Source organism: Sceloporus occidentalis, unplaced genomic scaffold (assembly GCF_023333645.1).
Source record: "Sceloporus occidentalis isolate IW3139 unplaced genomic scaffold, rSceOcc1.0.p SCAF_31, whole genome shotgun sequence".
Classification (NCBI taxonomy): domain Eukaryota; kingdom Metazoa; phylum Chordata; class Lepidosauria; order Squamata; family Phrynosomatidae; genus Sceloporus; species Sceloporus occidentalis.
In genome coordinates, this window is record NW_028317011.1 from 5574128 (window position 1) to 5597814 (window position 23687).

At 34.9% G+C, this 23687-nt stretch overlaps 1 protein-coding gene across 1 annotated transcript in view; it reads left to right on the top strand.

Annotated features, from left to right (window-relative positions):
* The window catches only part of LOC149298764 (plexin-A4-like), a 286899-nt gene that overhangs the window by 200977 nt on the left and 62235 nt on the right, over positions 1 to 23687 (top strand). Inside the window, exons 6-9 of the mRNA XM_089487082.1 lie at positions 187 to 340; positions 3994 to 4093; positions 6191 to 6305; positions 16532 to 16732. Coding sequence (XP_089343208.1) covers positions 187 to 340; positions 3994 to 4093; positions 6191 to 6305; positions 16532 to 16732 — 570 coding nt within the window. The remainder of the gene's footprint in view (positions 1 to 186; positions 341 to 3993; positions 4094 to 6190; positions 6306 to 16531; positions 16733 to 23687) is intronic.

Genomic DNA, 23687 nt, shown 5'->3' on the forward strand with positions numbered 1-23687 from the left:
ATCAAGTGTGCTGCCTTGTTATGCTAGATACCCAGGTGGCAAAATGTGTAAAACACACAAAAAGGCTCCTTGAAGCCGCCTCAAATCAGACCAGCCATTGGGAACAAATTACCCTCCTCTATAAATCCTACCCTGCTTAATAGAAACAGAGCTTTATATTAATATTCTTGTATTTGTGGTTTGCAGTTGGTTCTGGAAGCTTACAACGTGCCAGAATTATCTGCTGGTGTCAACTGTACATTTGAAGATCTTTCAGAGACAGATGGCTTAGTGGTAGGCAACCAGATCACATGCATCTCACCTGCTGAAAAAGAAGTGCCCAGAATTATCACAGAGAATGGTAAGATAGTACCACAATTTCTTTTGAAACGCATTTATGTAAGTTCTGTTAAAAGAACATGGATTGTTTTTGTCTTCTTTTTATTTTTTGGCTTATTTAAATACCTATATAAAAAAGTGATGTGTAGCGGGCACATAGAGATAGTTGAGAAGCTACCCTGCAGCTTGGATGAGCCAACATCTCATCCACTGCCTTCCTTTGAACACATCACTGAGTACATTTATACAATGATCTATGGTCACAGACTACCTACTATAATGCATTTATGGTGTGATCATTTACACATGTGTACTACTTAATAGATATAAATATGGCATACATGGGTTAATACACTTTCATATAGATCTCCTGAGTCCTCTGATTCCAGTATCTGCAAGGAATATAAAGGAGAAGCTTACGTATAGCGAATGCAAGAAAAAACAGCAACACTGATATAAAATATTAAGAACAAGAGAAAGGTCAGTTTCTAGAAATAATAGCAAAGGAAATAAATATATTGACCTCACACTGTGCAAGGAAACATAGAGCAGAAAAATGTCTTGAAAGGTTCTTAAGCCTTTAAGATACATTCAGGTTTAATTGAGGTTAGATTCAAAGTTTACACAGTAGAATCCTATATTATTTTCCCTCTGGGTCTCATCTCTGTATATGACTCAGTTGAAATAAAGTCAAATAGATATTAGGGAATTATATTTCAAGAATATGATGAAAACATATTAATGAAAGTAATTGTTATGGAAGTATTTGTTATGGAAGTTTAGATAAAGGGAAAATGTTGACTTTATTTGAATGTGTGTAAAAGTAACTGTATTTACATGTCGGAGATGAACAAACCAGGCTTGGTTGAAGTGCATGAGATTACACACACAGGCGTATATTATATTTGTGACTTAAACCTTGATTAGTCCTTGTTTTTCTCTCATATGTAGGATAGCTTTATGTCTATAAGTTTAAATTCCCGTAACTGTAAGCGTTAACTTACCTACTGCTGATCATGTCTTGCCACTTGTTTTCTCTGGGTTGAGTGCTGACAGTATAGGCACCAGCAGAGCAGTAGTACTGGTACAGACCAGTAGAAGATTTTATAACTTTTATGACTAGTGTCTTCTGATGTACACCTCTTCCCACATACAATATACAGTACGCCGCCTTCCTTCACCATCTTTGCATTCTCTCAATTAAGCCATTAAATGAAAGTCACTTAACAAGGCTGTCAAAACAAGTGGCAGATGGACAGAGGTGCAGTTATTGTGACAGGTAAATTTATACAGCAAACTTCTTCTGGGTAGATTAATTGTCAAGGTCAATTTGAAATGATTGATTAATGAATCTTTTGCAAGGGACAGAAAATAATTGAGGTGTAGGGTAAGACAGGTCAAAAGATTGCATTTAATCATGGGGCATTTATAAACTTATTGTAATTAATTAACTCTAAAAGTCGCCTTCAGCAAGAAATTTGAACAATGAATTGTAAATAATTAAAGGACCAGTATTTATTTGCAGAGAGGGGGCACATAATTATTTTACGGTTTACAAATCTATTTCCCAATGAAATCTTGCTTTATTGTGAAAACGTTAAATATTTCTATTAGCATTTTTAACCATTTTAGTTTTGGAGAACTGTTTGTGTTGTTTTTATTTTATTTTGGAGAGTCTCCTAAATTTTGCCTTATTAACATGCAAATGATGTTCTGTTTGTCAAAAAAAAATGCAAAACTGCAAAAAAGTTCTCCAATGAATGACAAAACTTTTACATAATTCCTAGTAACAAATAAGAAATAAAATTCAAATTTGTTTCCAATCAGTGATTGCGTAATACTACACCACTTTGGTCTAAAGTAACAATGTAACGTACGTGAGTAGAAAAGAAGACCTATGTCCATCAAGTTGAACCAATCACATTTCGTAAAACAAGGAAAAAAAAAATACCAGTTGACTTGGAGGTAGCAATTATACATATTCCTCCATTGATCAATAGTTGTGTTTGTAAAGTTTATGTATATGTGTTTACCTGTCTATGCTAAAAGGTCAAATAGCTTTTTCTTTAATGGAGAACTGTTTGTGTTGTTTTTATTTTATTTTGGAGAGTCTCCTAAATTTTGCCTTATTAACATGCAAATGATGTTCTGTTTGTTAAAAAAAAATGCAAAACTGCAAAAAAGTTCTCCAATGAATGACCAAACTTTTACATAATTCCTAGTAACAAATAAGAAATAAGATTCAAATTTGTTTCAGTTATGCTGTGGTTTTGTAACATCTTTGATAAATGTAGTAGTGCTATCTGATGTAGCATTTTAAAAAAATAAATTGGATTCCACCAAGGCTTCCTACCATGCATGTAAACTATTGTTTGTAATATAATTTACTGCTGTCACAAAACCAGGCAATGCCCAGGCTATCATTACTTTAACACATTTAAGAAGTACTGCCAGATTGTCACCTGGGAAGCAAACTTTAAAATGCACACTAGACTGCATGTGGCCGCCTGCCTGCCAACTGAATAAAATTAAGAGTGCTATAAGAGCATTGGGCCAGCTTCTAGTTAATGGTATTGGAGGGAGAAGGGTATGGGGTCTTGGTTTGAAGGTGTAGGGGATGGCTGGCCTAGGTGGCAAGTGCCCCACAGGCTTGTCAACATTATTGAAACAATAATGGAAGATGACACTGTAGCACACAAAAAAAAAGACATGGCATATGCAATAGGAATGTTTTTCCTTAACCTACAGTTAACCAACATACATATATGAACGGTTTTCCCCCAAAATAATACATTTCTTACAGCTACATATTGCATCTTCCTATAAGCTTGTTTTCCGATCGATGCCAAAAATGATTATAAAAGTAGTAAGATACGGCCGTTTTTTTGTGTTTCACAAATAAAATATTTTAGATGTGGTAGATAATTTATTTAATAGCAAAGTTTCTCTGTGGTCTCTGGTGTGAATATATATTCATCATTGCAAAGTCTTACACTTGGCTGCCCTCAATGTTTTGTTAAGATATCTTTCGAAAGAGTCCAAAGACAGCTCCCAGGAGGAGATCTCAAAGCAGGGTCAGCGCTTGATAATGACAGAAAGTTGGCAAGCATTGGATTTTAACTTAATGCAGCAGGAGCTATTTTTCATATAAAAACAATATTGGGAAATATGTGTACAAAGTATATCAGAAACCGAGCTTAGGAAGTTAAGGGTTGCATTTGTATAACTGGACAACTCAAGTCTATTATAAGCCTTATAATACTTATCACTGTCCATAGGCTACTATATATTTCCAATCAGTGATTGCGTAATACTACACCACTTTGGTCTAAAGTAACAATGTAACGTACGTGAGTAGAAAAGAAGACCTATGTCCATCAAGTTGAACCAATCACATTTCGTAAAACAAGAAAAAAAAAATACCAGTTGACTTGGAGGTAGCAATTATACATATTCCTCCATTGATCAATAGTTGTGTTTGTAAAGTTTATGTATATGTGTTTACCTGTCTATGCTAAAAGGTCAAATAGCTTTTTCTTTAATGAGAAAAGTTTCAGGACTTGTTGCGTCTATAATTTTAACACTTTTGGATATCTACAAATGAGTGAGTCATAAACTTGCTAATTTTACTTGACTGAACTACTGAACTAAACTTAGCATTTCCACTCTTTTCAGGTGATCATCATGTTGTCCAACTTCAACTTAAATCCAAAGAAACTGGGATGACGTTTGCTAGTACTAATTTTGTTTTCTACAACTGCAGTGTTCATAACTCGTAAGTATTATATTGAAGAGTAAATTCCTGTTTAAAATCTAAGCATTAATAGTGATTTTTGTAGATTTAAAGGCCTGTATGTATGTTTGCTCATTTTGGGCTGTTAACTCAGATAATTCTAAAAGAGTGTGCACGGGCCAATAAATGTGCTAATTGATATAAATTAATAGTAATATTAATAGTAATATGTTCCCTTACCCTTTGCATACATATTTTAAAGTACGTTCTGAACTTCTAGAAAAAAGGGACTTGTATTAGCATCCCAACAGGTATGCATATTGTAGGTACCATGAACTTGATTGAGCATCCAGATTTTAAGAACCTAAGCACTACACTTATTCTGCATACATAAATGTTATGCTATGCTTATAGATAAAGTCTTATTAATGTTATGTGTGTTTTGATTGTCTGCAGAAATAAATAATAATATACATATTCCAGTTTGTGCATCTCTAAAAATACAGGTTTATCCAATTCCTCCAATTAATCCAATTCCAATGTATCCAATGTGTTTGGCAGATTGTGAGTTAAAGAACAAAGAATAAGAAATAATTAACTAAGCTTAGCGAAGAATGTTCTGCTCTAAAGCATAATTTCCATCTACAAAAACATCTCTTATGTTATTATTTCTCAGATGTCCATCGTTTAAGAAAGAACACATATGCAGACTTGCATTGTAATGAGTACACTTCATACTGTTCCATTTAACATTCTTAGCCGATGTTGTACTTTCACTGACATAATTTCATTATAAACATTTCTACGTCGAGGCTTCTATGTTCTCCGGCAGAAATAAAGATAAAAAAAATTAAATATTCATGGCAGTCTATGTTATGACTTGACACAATATGATACAGCATACATTTTTAATTTGATTTATCAGAGTGAGTGCTTGTTATCAATTTGAATAACAAGTATTTCTTTGCCACAACATTCTGTTGAACTTGTTTTATAGAAGGAATACCTCCCCCTTTCACTGCTTAAGAAAATGACTTGTATATTTCCATAAATTTCCTTGCAGGGTGCAGTACTAAAGATACAGGGATACTTTAAAACAGCTTCAGTAGCACAGACTGTTAGCCTTGTGCCCCAAATGATACAGGTTTTAAACATAAAGATCATTTGCAGGCAGCCTAAAATTGTAAGCGTAAAAACCTGTATCGGTGGTAAACATGTTAAATATTAAGATTTATGCTATTAAAAGTTAAATGTTATGCTTAACCAATTAATTCCCCTAAAAATCAATAAACACAGAAAAATATTGACTTGTGTTCTCTTGTAGTAAGAGTATTTTGTTTGCTAACGCAATTACTAAACTAACTTAACTATATTATAGTTTGTTTAGTTTTTTTTTAGTCAAACATAGATTCCCTTGTAATTTAAAGCAGGGCTTTTATTTATAATTTATGCTCATTTGGCCAACTAGCCACCAGCCTTTTGTAGCTGCACAAGATAATGCAAACCCAATTACATTAAACATAACTTAAAAGTAAAACTGTTTCTAATAGGTCTTATAAAATTCTCCTTTTGATACTGGATTTCACACTTTCCCAAAGACATGCTAATATTAATAAACTTAGGCAAGCAGGTCAATTACACTCACCTCTAAGTTTCTTTACTAGTCTACAGAATACTCATGGAATTATGATGACCTACTATATTAACAGAACCTGTTAATAAGTTTGCCATGTGATAATGTCATGTGATAAGATCACATTTTTAAAAGACAGATTGTGGTGTAGAACAAAATATATGTAACAACTGTGTTTCTGATATTACTATTAAGTAACAGAAAACAATCATTATATACATTTAAAGTAAACATTGTTAATATTCGGGATAAAGAAGGAAATAATACAACAAGAGTAAAATATATTTGTTGAAGGAGTCTTATATTTAAAAAGGGGAAACAAATACGATTTAGAAGAGGAATGATTTTTGAGTTGCATTTACATGGTTTAATTTTGAGAAATTGTAATAATACAACATATAAGACTACATATTTCATTATAATTGGTTTCAGATTTTTGTTAATGCATATTTTTTTAGTTCAAATATGACCAATGTAAGATAAAATGACATATTTTCTTTCTACAGGTGTCTGTCCTGTGTGGAAAGTCCGTATCAATGTCATTGGTGTAAATATCGGCATATGTGCACACATGACCCTCTAACGTGCTCCTTTCAAGAAGGAAGAGTCAAGATGCCTGAGGTAAATATTCAGTGAATAATGTGTATGTTTGACAGATTGAATAGAAAATAATCTGTAGTTTATGTATAACTGTCCAATTAGATGCGCATATACAGCAAAATGAAATACACTACAATACAAGGTATGTCGCTTTTTGTTTTCCTGTGCCACTCCAAGGCTGACTAACAGCCTTTCCTTGATTTGGTTTTCAGTCATATTATATTTATATTATATTATTATCTAGAATAGTTCACATAATAATCAATTTAAGGTGTAACTCTCTTCTGCCTAATATTTGCAGTAAACAGTTGCTAACGGGCCCACCTTCTTCCTAACTAGAACCTCGTAGCGGTGAAGTTAAAAACACAGTACCTATATATACAGTTGAGTAAAAAAAAGAAAGAACACCCTCTTTGAATTCTATGATTTTACATATTAATATATAACAATCATCTGTTCCTTAGCAGGTCTAACAATTAGGTAACTACAACCTTATATGAACAACATATAACACTGTGTAGTGATTGCCTTACACTGTGCCTTATTACCCTGTGTAATAATTTAAGATGCTAAGTAGCAGACACGTGCTGCTAATTAAATGCCCTTAATTAATTCAGCACGCATGACCACCTATAAAGATAGATATAGAGGAAACAAGCAATGACCTTGACTATGCTAGCCCTGATTCTCATGCATGTGAGTGCATGAACTAGAGCTTGTTAAACAAATTGTGTTTCGAAAAGGCTTCAGTTGGGATCTTTACAAAATGGAGGTCCAAGACAAATTAGGTTTGTTTTCTTTACAATGGAGTCTGTAGGTTCTTTGTTGATAAACCATGCTTTAGGCACACCAGAGGCGATTGTTACAGAATCTGACTGAGTGGAATAATAATAAAATATTACTTGATATCCCTTTTTCAACAGAACATTTTCACTTGTCCATTTTATCCTATCTCCTTCACTATGAACAAATAAAAGTTTGCATCTTAAATATCAAATTGATAATATCACGTCTGCTTCAGGTGTAGTGGATTTCTTTTGCTAATCTGTTTATTGGCACATTTCTGTCCACTGTGCATGATAAATTGGGCTTTGAAAAGGTCTTGGAAAAGTAAATGGCCTTTATGGGTGAACTGAATTGACTGGTGGAAAGCCACCAGTTTATCAACTCCAGTGACAGGTTACGTCAGAAGCCTGAATCCTGTCACCACTAGGAAAATGTCATGTGGGATTCACAAGTCCTGCCACCACAGTGCCTGTGTTATTGACATTAAAAAAGAAAAGTAAATGTCAGGCTAATATGTTTTTGCTTTTGCATTCCTACTGCAATACCCACCTGTTTATATTATTGAAAATGTCCCTAAAACTCCACATGTGTTGAGCTATAATAATGAGTAAGCAATATTGCAAGGGCCTATTATCTATGAGATAACAGCTCTGTTGTGTAGTGTGCTTGCTTACAATAATTCTCAGAGGATACTATTATTACTGTCATAAACTCTGCAGCACAAGAAAAGATAAGGTGGGGTAGAGGAGCATTTGTGAGCTGCGTGGTTTTTTTCTCTTTCTCTCTCTCTCTTTAATTCTTTCTTTGAAGCTTTTAGTTTTGTCACCTGAAGAAGTTGCCATGGTAACATTTCATTGCCTTCCATCCAGCCTCAATGGGATAATGGGTCCCACTGTTGGGTCAGGTTTGCAGCTTCATTATTATCAACTATGAGACAGAGGGAGGGAGGTGCTTTGCTGGAACCTTTTTTTGCTTCTTTTGTTTTCTACCAGCATTTCCTACCATTTTTATTATACGTAGGTATTGTGTGATGATGTTAAATATGCTCCGTGTGGCAGTGTTTGCAATTTCCCTATACATGGCAGCGGTTAAACTGTATACAATTTCCTTGTGGACCTTGCAGGGCTGTGCATTACCGTACTTTTGTTGTATAGAGCAGAATGTGCACATGCTAATTCCTTCGCATGAAAAATCTAAGAGGTAATAGATCTAGACAGGCAAACCCTTTGAAAAAACGTGTCTCTACAACCATCACAATGTGAGTTTCCTCGGTACTGCACAACATGGGGACTTGGCACCTAAACACGTCCAAGGGCCTTCCATGTGTGGTAATAAATGAATAAATTGGCAATTAACAACCCATTGGTGCTGTGTGAACTACCCTTTCATATGTGAGGTTTTTTATATGCGAGGTCTATGTCTCTGTAGTAAGAGATGCTAGATCCAGATGAATTAAATATTCAAAATGTATACTACTTTAAATGGTCTACTGGCAAAGCTATCTCAGCTGCCCCATTCAGACATCTGACTTGTGGCATCTACACTCTCAGTTTGGTTCTGCATCTGTGTGAATATTGCAGTATGTTTTATGTAAAGAGCACTAGCAGATACTATAGCACTCTTACAATACATCTAAGACACCCTGTGTATGACCATATAGAAAAAGAAATAGAAACAAGAAATGGATTCCATGTGCTTGGCAAAAAAACAACAACTTACTGTATGGATAAAGTTGAGAAACGGCAGTAACAGTCTTTTCACTACCTGAAGGGTAGGAAATTGTTAATGCAGCATACCTCTTATACATTAACTCCTTTTTTGCTACTGGGTTATGAACAGTTTGCAAAGCAATCACATGCGCACACTTTTGACAGTATTAGTGTTAAGGCGATAATAAAATACCTTTTATTCTCTGTTGGATTTCAAACATAAAACCGTCACTGATCATAAAATAGAGGTTGGTCTTTTACAGCACAGATGCAGGATTTTTCTTTATACAAGCTATTCTTACCAGTGTTAATGAGAGCTGTATTTATTACATCTGGTGTAGTAACTGCAAAACATGCTTTTACCCCTCGGGTTTAAGAGAAACTGTACAGAGAAACTGTAAAATATTTGGTGTTTTACTATGTCTTAAATACAGAATATTTTTCCCAGTGCCATGGAGACTTAACTCCAATCTTTCAGGGAAAATAACCCATTCAGTACTTTGATATGTGAAACCGGCTCGATCTATGTAACAATATAAAGCTCTTTTTCTTAACTTTCGGCAGTTGTATGATATTGTTTATCCACCAAATTTACATTAACAGCCATATATTTTTTACATGACAGCCCTTGTGGGTAAACCAATCTTTGCTTTGCCTCTGAACTCTGCAATCACTTTCCTTTTCCCTTACATGATCTAGCATGATAAAAGAGAATGCATTGGGCCAATGCACATGCATGCATGCATGCATAATAGTTTTGCTTAAATAACAATATCGGTGTCTGGTCTTTTAAACCCCTTACATTTGTTAAACAAGCCTAATTGCCATGCGTGGGCTTTTTAACCCCCTTATATCTCTCTCTTTATGTGAAATTGTAGCCTTTGTTGGCTTCACGAGTGCCTGGCCTTTGGAAACCAAATACTTTAATACATCACTGAATCAATAAGTAAAGGGATATGGCAATGGAAACAAAATATCTCCCTTTAAACTAGATTAAACATGTACAGGTAAATATCAGACACCTTCCCTTGAGAAATCATGTTATCTCGCTGCGGACAAGGTAACCCTGCGGTGACCTGGTAGGTTATTTCCCTGCCAGGGGACATCTGTCACGGATATCACATTCTAAAAATGTATTGTGTCTCGTTGTGGCACAAATATCCACTAGGGAACTCTGGGACACAACTGTTTGCCAATATTAGACGTATTTATTTATTGTTCATTACTTGCTTGCTGATACTGGCACCTGTCTGTTGTAAAAAGGGTACACAAAGGCTAATTATTGTTTTGTGCAAGCGTGCAACATCCTGCTTTGTTACAGAAGTAAAAAAAATATATAGATAATTAGGAACTTGTTACAACTTAAGGTACATTAAAATGATACAATGAAAGAGTAGCATGTGCTTGTGACTCTGGATATTCTTGTATCAGTACTTAATTTAATCTCCCTATATTTAAATCTGTTGGGTAGAAATGATGTGTGAATGATACACAAACAATGAAACAACATACACACATTACAGTGGATATTTATTATGCATTTTTATGTGGACATGCAGTCATTTTTTTTGAGCACTGTAAATTATATTTTATATTTACTTTTTATATAACACCATCTTATTCAGTAGTGCTGTACAATACATAGACATGACATGACAAGACAAGTAGTATATAAAATAACAATTTGACTTACAAAAACAGCTGAGGAGGGCCCTGCTCAAATGAGCTTACAATCATACTGGATGTGTGATACTGATCTATATATGTCCTCTTCCATGTGATGAACCTTTAAACCAAATACTTCCAACATTATTAAGCATAAGTAGTTTGAGCTAATGGATTTAGTTCTGCTAAAAATTGTGCAGGCAACGGTTCTCCTATGAATTAAGAGCCTATCACAATATTTTTCTTGCAGTTTTACATGTGGCCACAAGGGGCAACTCAGAATGCACCTTACTCTGTATCATTTCATCACTGGTTCATTTTGATACTAAATGGATATAGACTTCCATGTTACTACTTTCAAAGGGTTTACCCTGAACTGAAAGTTACCAGCCTGTTCCTAAATGAATTATAATAAGAATCTGTAGCCTTTGTTTGGTCCTTAATAACAGATATTATATCAGACAATAAAATTGACCAATTGACAGTATGATTGTATGATTTCTTAGTTACTTTTACCCATCTATCTATGTTGACATTCATGCTGAAGTTCAACATATGGTTTTTCAGTTTATGCAGTTTGGTTTGCACTTTGTCTTAGTATCAATGCGGGTGAAGGGCTGTTGGCAGAAGTACATCCATAACATGGCCCTGTAGAGTCTCATACAGGCTAGCAAGAGGCTGATTAAAAACTGTATCTCACTGTAAGGTATGACTGCAGACAAGCAGCTGCGATTAGTTTCTGTACAACCCACTGAGACGTACAACACTCGTGCTGCTTTTTCTGTTGGGCCATGGGGGTGGGGGGCTAGTGCTGTCAGAGGATGTTTAAATGTATCTCAAGGGTTTTATTGAAATAAATAAAAGAAAAAAGTTCTTTTATTTTCATCTTAGACACAGCATCGCTCAATTGATGATGCTAACAAATGATACATTTGAAGCCATTAAATGGCTAATCCATATTGAAAGGAAAAGGAATCAAAGTGTGATGTAGAACAAAGATGCAGACCTGTGGATAGAATAAGCCTGTCACAAAGTATAATAGAAAACATTAAAGCTAAAATAAGAAAGCACAGCAAGAGGATTTATCGAAGGTGTCCTCATATATTTAACTTTTAAAAGTGGAACCTGGTATATTATATTGCACAAAATAATAGAAACCTTAAAGGAAACACTGAAGAACATAAAAGGAATCCTATCAAGAAGACTTGTGAAGCTAGTGTGTTGATGCTGAAAACAAAAACTGTTTCCATTGAAAAGGATGCTATAAGTTAATGACTGCAGCTTTTTTACAACAGAAAATCAACTCAAGAAAATATGTATACTAATGAACTAAAAAAAATTGTCCCAGGTATATGTGGGGATTATTCACTATAGGGACAGTTGTCAAAAGAGGTGGCAGGAAAGTTGTGTTTCTGCATTACGAAACATTGTCAGTAAGCTTCTCCTGCAGCACTGCATAAAGTGTGTTTAAATCAGCAAGATTCATCCAAAGTCTTCTTACATATTGAATTATTCATTAGACATGGTCTCCTCACCCATACAATCTTGGCAGTTTTGGCCCTTGGTAATGAACAGTGAAGTGAGGGAGTTAAAGCCACAACTCTGCTACAAACTCTGCCATCTTTCCTTTTAGTAAATACACCCCTTTTTGTGTATAACTTTACATAGAGAATTTTACATTTGTTAGGTTTTACCTAGAAATAAAACTTAGAAATAAAATATTGTTTTGAATATGAATAACATATGTCATGAATCTTAGTTCTCATACATGCCCCACAACACACCTCTCTTCCTATATACATTGGGGTAGAATGTAAGAGACATCTGTTAAGAAGCCCTACTGCCTATGCTGATGTTCCATACCAGCCCTAATCCATATCTACAAGATCGGTCTTCTTGGTACAATAAAACTCCACGTGGAACAGGTCTTATGTCCCCAGAAAACACTACAACAATGTTTCATTGCAGCACAACCTGTTAATATGAATTGTCAGCTCAAAGTTCCTATCTCCATTTATTGCAAAGTGTAAACCTACTGTATTTTTTTCCTATCCTGTATTTTACAACATAGCTTTTGTAACAGCCTTTTGCTATGGGAGTTGTAGTTCTTTAACAGCTGGAGAGCCACAGGTTGCTGGCTTCTGCTGCTACAGTTACAAAGCATTTCACATGGCAGGCATTGTAGAGCTGTAGATCAGATGGTGGATATACTACCATTCAATTATTGTGCCTTCATCTCTCCAGAATATCACACTTGTCATAAATCCCAGAGATTTTCTATGGCTGGAGCTTCTAGTCATAGCTTTGCTGTATCTAAACCATGAGATTTGTGTGCAATATATATCAATATAATGGCATTGTAAAGTTTGGAAACAGAGATAAAATATATGGTGCATTCTGAATTTGTTGGCTAGTTGCATGTCATAGTACTTTGATTGCTTGTAACGGTTATGTAAATTTCACAAGGGAGGGAAAAGGATATGGCCTAAAATTTATGAGCCTTGGAATTCTGCCTGTATTACATTGACCTGTTCTGCTCTACAACTTAATAACATCTCTGATACCTTTTCTTGTATGCGCTTTTATGGTACCAAGGATTAATCGTGTAATAATGTATGTGTATGTATATAGAAATATGGAGAGGCATAATGGACGCACTCCCGATAGTTTGGGTAGATCTTTTATGTTATCAACAGCAACACATGTAGCTGTTAGAAATATTTTTTCTAGTTCAAACAGGATGCATTAGTTTTTATTTAATTTCCAATACATTCAATATAGGATAATAATAATTTAGACAATGGGGTACTCCATTCATTAATTCCAATAGTTAATATTCTAATTGAGATTGGAATTAACTCAAAGGCAGCACACAGTGAAACATTTTTTTAAGGCATACATTAGATACTTTGCATAGTCCAAAACAGTCATTGTTTGGAGGACGACAACTTACATATGGGTACCTGGTTGTAACAGTGAAATGGTATACTGACCAAAGCTCCTTGTGGGTGGATTATTGGGGTAATCATTTTGGTTTGTGTGCCCACACGAAACATGGTTTACTTTGTTTTGTAATGGCGGTTGGTAAAGAAAACATCCTTTGAGAACAAGCGTTAGAGATAATGAATTTAGGAATGTAAGCATGTGTAGGTAGATATAAGACTACCATCATCATAAGAAAAGGGTAAAGATCAAGTACAGCTCTTATAGAACAGAAGTTTAATAGTAGTCCTGTGTTTGAATTTTAGGTTGCAAGATCAGTTAAATCAATAAAATAGCTGAAAGAATTATATAAATGAAGAGGGCCATGTTATGAAACAGATGAAGAAGACATTATAGCAGATGCTGACACTCAGCAAACAAGCAAGTGTAATCAATGCCTCTCTAATTGCAAATAATACCAGATAATGTGATTGCTTACTCTAGGCTATGTGATTTTAATGGGTTGAAGGTGTGCCAGTAGATAAAGGTAGAAAAACAGGCAAGCATGCATCACAATCCCTTGAAGGCATTTTGTAAATTAGAACAAAAAATAATAATTATCTATTATTTTTCTAGTACATCAAAGATAAATTAAACTTCAGCGGATATAATAAGCAGGGCAGCGAATATGATACCATATTATAATTACTATTAGTATTTGAAGTCAGGACTGACTCATATCCCTACATCTCTAAGGGTAGAATGGGCAGGACCACTAATTTGTTATACAATAATTTATCTGAAGGAATTACCCATAACATTTAATTAGGCATACATTAGGTTAATCAGGTGTTAGAAACATAACGAAAATGTATTTTTAACTGACCCTTACTTTATGGATTATCTCCATCAAATTGCGTAACTGAACTTCAGACCTTTTTGTATTCAAAGCAAAAGACAGAGTGTACATTCCTTTATGTAATGATCTGGAGAAAGGACTTCAGAGCTCTTGAAAATGTTTATGAACCGATTGACCTACTAAATGGTGACACTACTTTGTAAAGATTCTATGATAATCTTCTATAAGCGTTTAGATCAGAGGGCAAAAATGTCTATGTTGTGCATGGGTCAAACCAAGAATGATCACTTGATAGCTGTAATAGCGCTATGGATTTATGAGGTTCTTTTTAACACAAAATAAAATAGTAAACAAAATACATCAATTAGCACTGTGTTCAATTAGCATTGTGTTCGCATACTTAATCCCCAACATCTGATGTGAGTAGATTATTGTAATGTACCATACATAGTTCACTCTTCTTTGATGTCCCCAGACATCAAAAGGTCCATAATAGACATCCCCAATGCAGGCCTAAATATATTCTTTTTACAAACAGCATATTAGTCACACAAGCCACTTTCCATATGGTGTTTTTTTACGCTAATGAATATAGTTTTATTTTTAGAAATTCACCACTTGAATCTAGATTTATATACAATACTGCTAGATTATTCTGTGTGTAGATTCAAGGCCACTTGGTTCTTCATAAAAATTCAATAATACTTACAGAAGAAGTCGTGTATTAGTCTATTCATTGTTCCAGAAAGATTTGTGGGCAAATTTCTCAAATCAGTTTTATTTTGCAATTTAAATATTTCTGTGTTTCAGAGCTGAAAATGAAGGTGACTATAAAATAATACGGATTGTTCAACAACCATTTTAGAAGCAATGTTTGTTGATCTTTCACGTTTTCCTACATTTAAAAAAATAAAAGATTATATTTATTAATAGAGCTCCTTGAAACATTGTCTGGTCTCTAAGTCTGTGGGCTATCACCAATAATGTCTTAGCAGCAAGAGCTTTCCTAATGTAACCTTCCATTACGTTGTTTCAACAACAGACCTATCATTGTTCGCTTTTTTAGTTCCTGAATTTCTCTTTCAGAAAACTGGTTTAGTTTGCAATGTATTTTCAAAAAAAGAAGCTTTTTTATTTTGCTTGAGTTTAAAGAGTAGGCTCAAAGGATCCATCAATAAGGGAGACCAAAGCCTTGTAGGAGAAAAGGCTTTTACTCAAGGAATATTGAGCTCTAATCATGACTGAGAGCCTGGCCATCACCTGACTTCCTTCCAGTGTTCTATTTCTTTCCTTTAAATTGCTCTCATAGGATACAAGTTCAGGTTGGTTCAATATCACATTCTTCTGTTAGAACATATCAACAAAGAGCTCTGTTTCAGGCAAATTAAATAATGTTTAGGAGAAGGCAGAACAAAACGTGCACTTACAAGTAGTGAGGTTGAGAATTACATTTAAATTGAAAAGGTATGCGGGTAGCTGATAGATATATAAGGCTAATGCATAGCTTTATTGGCCAGCACAGCTCAGAAGAGTATCCCTTGACATTTAAATGAATTTACTTCACTTGTAGCCTCCTGGTTGCTTTTGTGATAGCAATACTAATGTGCTACTGTTTGCAGGATGATCACAACTGTGTTTGCTATTAACATTTTTGAAAAATGTGTTGGTATAAAATAAGGTTTAAAATATATTGGTGTAATTATAATTATAAAAAAGACTGTGAGATTTACACCCATGATTTTTTTACACAAAAAATGGCCACAATTCATTTTGGCATGGATATATCAGGGTGTGATATACCATATATTTCTTTAATGAAATAAAAATAAAATAAGGGAAAAAAATATTCTATGTGAAGAAACCTGGGGGGGGAAATAATGGTAATTTTGGAATACGGAAACAGCTAAATATTTATTATTCATCTTTTAATGAGTGCCCACGTGTACCCACCATTTTATAAAGGTGCAGAACTCTACAGGTCCTCTCGGCTTTTCATGATTTACATGCAGTTTGGACCCTAGTTTCATCCTGTCAATGGTACTGGTTAATATTTTATAAACTGTGGTTGGTTGATTGCTACCAATATCATTGCTGGGTATAATGTGTTTCTAGTAAGTATTCAATTTACTGAATAGATAGAATAAGATGGGGGGGGGTTTAATTAATTTTCCAGGAATAATGAAAAAAATAGCATACTGACAACAACCGACCCTACAAATAAAGTTTTCAGAAGTCTTTCTCCCATTCTTGGCATAATAACTATTACTTTTCTTTAACTGCAAAATAACATATTGTCTCATTTGCAGGAATGTCCCCAGCTTCTTCAGACCGAGAAGATCATGATCCCTGTAGAAGTGGTGAAGCCCATTACACTAAAAGCTAAGAACCTGCCACAACCCCAGTCTGGCCAGAAAGGCTATGAATGTATTTTGAATATTCAGGGCAATGAGCAGCGGGTTCCTGCCCTGAGGTTCAACAGTTCCAGTGTGCAATGTCAGAATACCTCAGTAAGTATGACTAGTACTTATATAGTCTTGGTACTGCCTTTTGGCTTTTAAGGATGTACACTACGTACCACACCATCACTTTCACTAAAAAATAAAGCGTTAACTGTAAATATAATATTAGTTTAAGTGGAAATACAACCAGTTTAATTATATTTAATTACGTTGTCATCTCTAATTTATCTTATGTTGTTTTAATTGAGGAATCACCATGTTCACTTTTGTCCTCTGCACCACCATTCATCTCATTACATCCCTCGATAATCTGTCAGAATATTTATGTATAAACAGGCCGGATTTTAGTTCTGGCTTTTAATGGTGAGGTGTCTTTAAAAAGTATTTTTAAGATTTCAAAGATCAGTAACTGGTTTAGGTATTTATGGATTAAATAGTTCAAAAAATGATGTTTGTGTTAAATTTTATGAAGTATGGATGAAAGTTATTTTTTTCATTAACACACTTGGAGTGTTTTCTGACTTTCTTATACACTTGGTTCTCTTAAAGTATGTTATGATAACTTAATATATATTTTTTTAAAGGAAGCAAATCTCTGTTTCATTCTATTAAAAACTTAATTTCCAAAGAAAATGCAATCATGGAGTTTTATGAGGTGATACAACTGAGTAAAATTCACAGTTTTGTTAAAGGTTATTGGGTTATGAACATCTATTGGTCCTTTACCAGAATTCATAGAGGTTTATGGTTTTAAAAATTAAAACAAATTACATAGTTTGCATAACCTAACCTCCAGGCAAAGCAGTATTAGACTAACCGTAAACCTATTCTGGACATTGTAGATGTAAGACGCTTAGCTTTATAGGCAACACAGTTAATTTCTAGAGTTTATTGAAAATTCAAATTGCTTGATAGTTAAATGTTAATTACCAGCCCATTCATTGGCCCCAAAAAAGCACTGGGCACATTATGTCCTCCAAAGCTTCCTGCCGGAGGAGTAATAGGAGATCTAATGACACAGAGGGTGCGCCAAGCCTTTTAAACATGTTGTGTAAAAGGAATAAATACATTTATTCCTGTTTTAATAAGGATGTTAACTTTAGTTTCTTTAGTAATGGAGCGGTGAAAAACCTGGCACATGTAGTCATGTAATAGCAAAGATAGTTTGTAAGTACTTATAACATGTTATGTTTTACATGTTTTTCTACATTCCAATGTAGAAAGCAAATAAAAATGAAGTTAATTTTGTATGTGTTGAAAAGTCCCCATGGTGCATTCTATTTATTCCCTAAATTTTAAAAAAGGTGCTTGGGGTGTATTATGTAATATCGGTTGATTAGCAGCTTGTCGTATTTTAGAAATCATGGGATGTCACAATTTTTTACATTTTTACTGAAAACTCTTAATTTCTATGCCATTGCTTTTTCCATTTATGAAATATAAAGTCATTTAGCATAGTTTTCCTTGCAGTTTACCCTTCTTCAACTTCGGAGATATAGGGAATTCATTTCTGCTTAGAAATGAATTCAAATCTAGACAAATATATTCCTTTAGGATAAAGGATTATCATGGGTTTACCGAATGTAGAATTGTATCCAGCTGGTGGCTGTGCACAAAATTACTTAACAGGAAGATCTGATGCCCAAAATACATCCTCCAAACATCATTGCATATAAAGGTACTTTCAAAGCACTTAAAAACGCACATTTTGCATTGCTTCAAATTGAAAAAATACAGTTATATGAAGTTTAAACTTCTGCAGCTGTTGAGCAATGCCCACTCTCCTTGGCTGTGAAAGCAGGCAGTAGGAACCAATAGAAATAATTCCCATTCATTTGAATAGGGTTTCCTGTTTCGCTAGTGATGTCATAAGGCAGCGTGCTGCACTGAGAGGACCCCCACTCTACAAGACCACGGGAAGTTATTTTCCTGTCACATACACAGTGCAGTTCTCTGCTCCAGACCCACTCTGGACAACTGTGTAGTGAAGGAGTGAAGGCTTGACCAAAAAAAAAATATTATCACAGAATGCCTGCATAAAACTCCTTTGCGAAAAGCCTGTGTAATAAACTAACTATAACTAACTCAACTAGCACCAAATTGACTTTGGTGATTAGATTGCCCCTTAAAATATATTCTGCTGAGGAGGGTTACCATGTACCAATCCACTGGTCGTTTTCCCAGTGTACTCGACCAGACCCGTCTGCCATACAATGTATTTTGCTGGTTCAAATAACTTACCCAAAATCCATATTTACCATATTTGAAAGATTGCTCATGCTACATACGGTATTAAACAGATGTTACACATCATATATTTGGTAAGGTCCTGTAATGATTGACATTAGTTTAAAAGGTAAATAACAAAATGAAAAATGGTGGATGCTGTTCAGGAACTTAAGAGAGAATATTGTGTGAATAGCAGGTTTCGGTATTGATGCCACTCACCATAGTTATTTACAGGCTTTCAAAGACACGCAAGTCTTTCAAAAATGCAATATATGTCATGATGAACTATGCGACCTTTGTTAAATAACATGACATTTTTACCCTTGAGATTAATGTCATGTTAGTTGAAAAATGTCACAATGTATAGTCCACTTCTGAGGGAGGATCTGATTATTAACGCTCTCCATTGTAATGGAGTAATTGCATACATTTCACATATGTCAGCTGCCTATCTGAAGCTGTTTATTTGCACACAGTAGTTTATTTCCCTTTGTGGCAATCTTAACAGCTAGATTATTATTATTAATGAAATTTTTTATATTCTACAGAGTGATCATGAGAAGTACACTATAGAACATCACAGAAGAATCTATGTTCCATAAAAGAGTTTACAGTACTGTCAATGAGTACCTTTCCAGAAAGGACCTTATATAATTGGGATACACATCTCTTTATCCCTCTCCTCCTACGATGCCTCCCCCTTTTCTAGGCTCTCAGATTTGTTGTTCAGCAGCCACAAACGAAGCACAGAAACACAGAATTTGACGGCAGATAAAAACCATTTGGCTCATCTAGTCTGCCCAGTTTCCTGATGCAAAGACTCAAACCTTAATCAGTCCTTGGTGTCGTCTTCGATTCAGGATAGCTTTATGCCTATACCATGGATTTTTAAATTCCACCAATAGCATACATACTAAGGGGATGTTCCACTTATCTACAACCCTTCCAGTAAAGTAAAAGTTAAAAGACATAAAAATAAATTTCAACTAACATGACATTAATTTTAATAAAATCTGCCGATTTCATCAATTCAGTCTCCAAAAACGAGAAAAAACTAAACCAACAAAGAGCAAAGCAAAGAGCTCAGATTTGTCATTTAGTCCATTATCTCAAGCCTAATAATTAGTGTACAGACAGCAGAATGTGCTTATAAATGTGCTTTATTTCTTCTAACTTCCGTATATATATTATAAACTCTTGATTCAGCTTTACGGAACATCTTTAACTTTGACATTAACCTTAATGTTTGTATATTCCGTAGAAAGAATTAGTCTTGTCACAGAGATTAAAACTTATCTTTACGACCCTACACAAAGCAATACAACAAGTTAGTTTGAAATGAAAGCCCCACAAAATAACATGATTTATACAAAGACACCAGGTATGTGCAGATAAACGTGTAGATTAGCATAAGACCAACTTGAAGTAATAGCCTAATATGTTTCACAGCATTTAAACATTTGTATAGAGCATTTGAACTTGGGCTGCAAAATAAATCTTTTATCAAGTGAGAACACAACTTTTCCACTCTAGTTTTCCTTTAAATGAAATATGGACATTAAAAAGAAAAATGACTCATTATTCAGTTATTTTACCACTGCTGTTTTATATTGCAAAAGAGAAAAGATTAGTACGTTATTCAACCGAAGCCGGTTTCCGCTTTTAACATTTAGGGTGAGAAGCATTGTGATCACTAACAGATACTACTTTCTAGTGACCTGTCCTAAAGTGGACCATGTTGACTTTTTATTGTGTTCATTGCTCTGTTGTTAAATGTTAACTGTTGGTGTAGTCATATTTGAGTAGAAAGGGCTTTTTTGATGGAATCACATTTATTGGGGCCCATCTTTAACCAGGTAATAAAGATTAAATACACATAAACAAATGAACACAATATGATCATTTTTTTGTTAGCTTAAAAATATATTTTGATGATTAACTTTTTTGACACACCTGTATGGGTCTTTCCCCTTCAACCTATTAGGGGCTCCTTAGATGATGAGTTGCTTGATTTATTTATGTCGCAACAAGACTCCAGACAGAATCCATTGTGGTTTAGGAAGCCACATCAAAATCATCACTAGGTGGATAAATCAGGGCATACTTCTGGTGCCTACTTGTATGAATAATGTGATATCCTATCAGGGATTGTACGAGCTGCTATATTTACATGAAATATTGTATTTACTGTGGGAGTTGCTCATTTGACATCTGTATATAGATGAGCTTTCCTTGCTTAATACCACACTTTTTATCACATGTATCTTCTTTGTTACTCAAAACATGCTATGGAGATCCATATAAGCTCCACGCTTAATAGCCTCCAGTTGTTTCACTATCCTTGCTACCTTTAAATATATCTCTGTGGGTAGATTCATATTTTGGATACCACCCAAGCCCAAATTGTTTCTTATTTTCTCTTTGCTGACTTTCCTCCTGGAGGTTCCGCCTGAACATCTTGGAACAGCTGTACCTAGTGAAAAGTGCTTTTTGTTTCATGAATAATTTGCTAATATAAAGAGACAGCTGGCAGCAGATTCTCTGTGTTAGCCTCACTGATCATTAAAGATGGGAATTCAGGCAGCAAGCAGGTTACGTATGGCTCCCTTCTACACCAACAAAGCTACAAAATCTTTTGCGCTTTGCTGTTAAAGTACAACTTCCTATGAATCTTAACCATTTTTTACTGTAGATCATAGGACTTCCAAAGTTGTTCAACTGGGTATTTTTGACTCTTACCATTTACCGTCAGTATCCTTATATGTCTTGTGCCAAAATTCATTAACTCTACCCTGTCACAAGATAGGTTCCAGAGTAGTAGTCCTTTAGTGCACTACTACTGCAAAGATAGATTCCAGGGCATTGGCCCCAAAATGCATGACCATATCTTGTAAAACAAAGATTTGTCTGCCTTCACTTCATTTACACCTTTTATGTTAGAAGCATTGTGAATGCAACCACATCAATTAGATCTCCTTCCAGATCTTCTTCGTTTTGTAAAAAAAAAAAAAAAAAAGAGAGAGAATTCTATATGGATAGTCTGGACACTGTACTGGCAGCTACGGTATTCTCACAAAAACATTTTTACAAAAGAAGATATGTTTGTTTTTTCTGAATCTGCCTTGTTTCTGTGTCTTTGCAGTGATGGAGCTAACAAAAGCTATAGCAGATAATGGAAGCCCTAAGGCCATCCCAGTATACAGAATGTTTGCTATTAATGCAACACAAGCTTCTCATGTTCCACAGCAGACCAGTAATTGAGTTAGATGTTATTTATTTTAAAGCTTTTTTACTCCAAAGTCAATAGTTCCTAAAATTATCCTTCTAACATGCATTTTTCTTGTTCAACAAACATAACAGGAGACAACTAACCTTTTCTTTTTTGTAGAAGTAGCCTCAGCTTTAACAATAAGATTGCTTTTTACTACATGGAGAATGTTATGTGTTCTTCTAGCTTTGTCTGAAAATGTGAATAATATTAACCCTTCCATTTTTGTGGTCTGTATTAATGTATCTCTGGCTAGATAGGAAATGATACAGTCTGCTTGTTGATATTATTAATGTATGAATGTATCTGAAAGAATGGAGGGTACAAAAAATAGATTTTATAGGTTTTATAGGCATACTCTGCAATATTAATAAACAAACATGTAGTTCGGAGGTTAAAAGTAACCAGTAGATTGTTTTATAGCCATGCATTCAATGACAGTGTGTGTAAAGGAAACTTCATTCCTTGCTTTCATTACTTGTTGCTATTTGCTGTTACTTATACATTATGCGTATACCTAGTACCACTTCTTCAAAGGGAAATTCACAAGAAGAAAATATTTGTTTTTCTTTGAGCATTAAATAATGTGCTGTTTATCATAATGCAGTTTAGCACTAAAGAAAAGATGGTTTTATTTCATTTTGTTTTCATTTATATTGTTTTTATTCCACTTTGTTCCAATAAACCTCCTTTATCTGCAGTCATCAATGTCAGTCATGATAGTTTGAGTGACTTTTCCTGCCCAAACGCCACACTGAGTCGATTCTGCATGGTATTGCTAAAGAAGTCCTTCATATCCAATAATATATTTTGGAGTGGGTGATTGAGACTGACACATATTTGACTGTTGTAGCCTCGATTTTCCGGGCTAGGCTTAACCCCCATTTACCCCAATAATGACACCACACACCATTGAATATTGATAAAAAAAGGCCACAGCCAATTTTTTTCTTATTAGAGTCATTGTCACACCAAAACCTGAAACAATAAACATAGGTGCGTTAACAAGGACAATGACTCAAACATGTAAATATATACAATAAACACACCAAGCTTGCCAAGTAATCCAGGTACCATAACCAAATACCACCAGGAAGGGACATACCCGGATGCCCCCACCCTGACCTGAGGTTCCCAGCACTTACAGCCAAGAACCTCCCACCAGTTGCTACCAACAATCCACTTACCACCACATTAACCCCCTGGATACCTGGCAAGCTGCCGCCCCACAGACTGTGACAAACACCACAACCCAAAGCTAGGATACAAATACAAAGGGTGGGAGGGTGAGACACACAACCAGGTAAGCTAACCACAAGGATGGTTGCTAAGCCCAGGAAAAACAGCCCCTTAAATAATTTGCCCCCAACTCCACCCCCTAAATACCTGCCAAAAAGCCTACCCCTCATCTGCCCCCCCTGTGGGCATCAATCAATCTATCTTTATTTATTTTTTTCCTCAAGGCAGTATGATGAGTGTTTGTCCATTCATATTTTTGTGTATTTC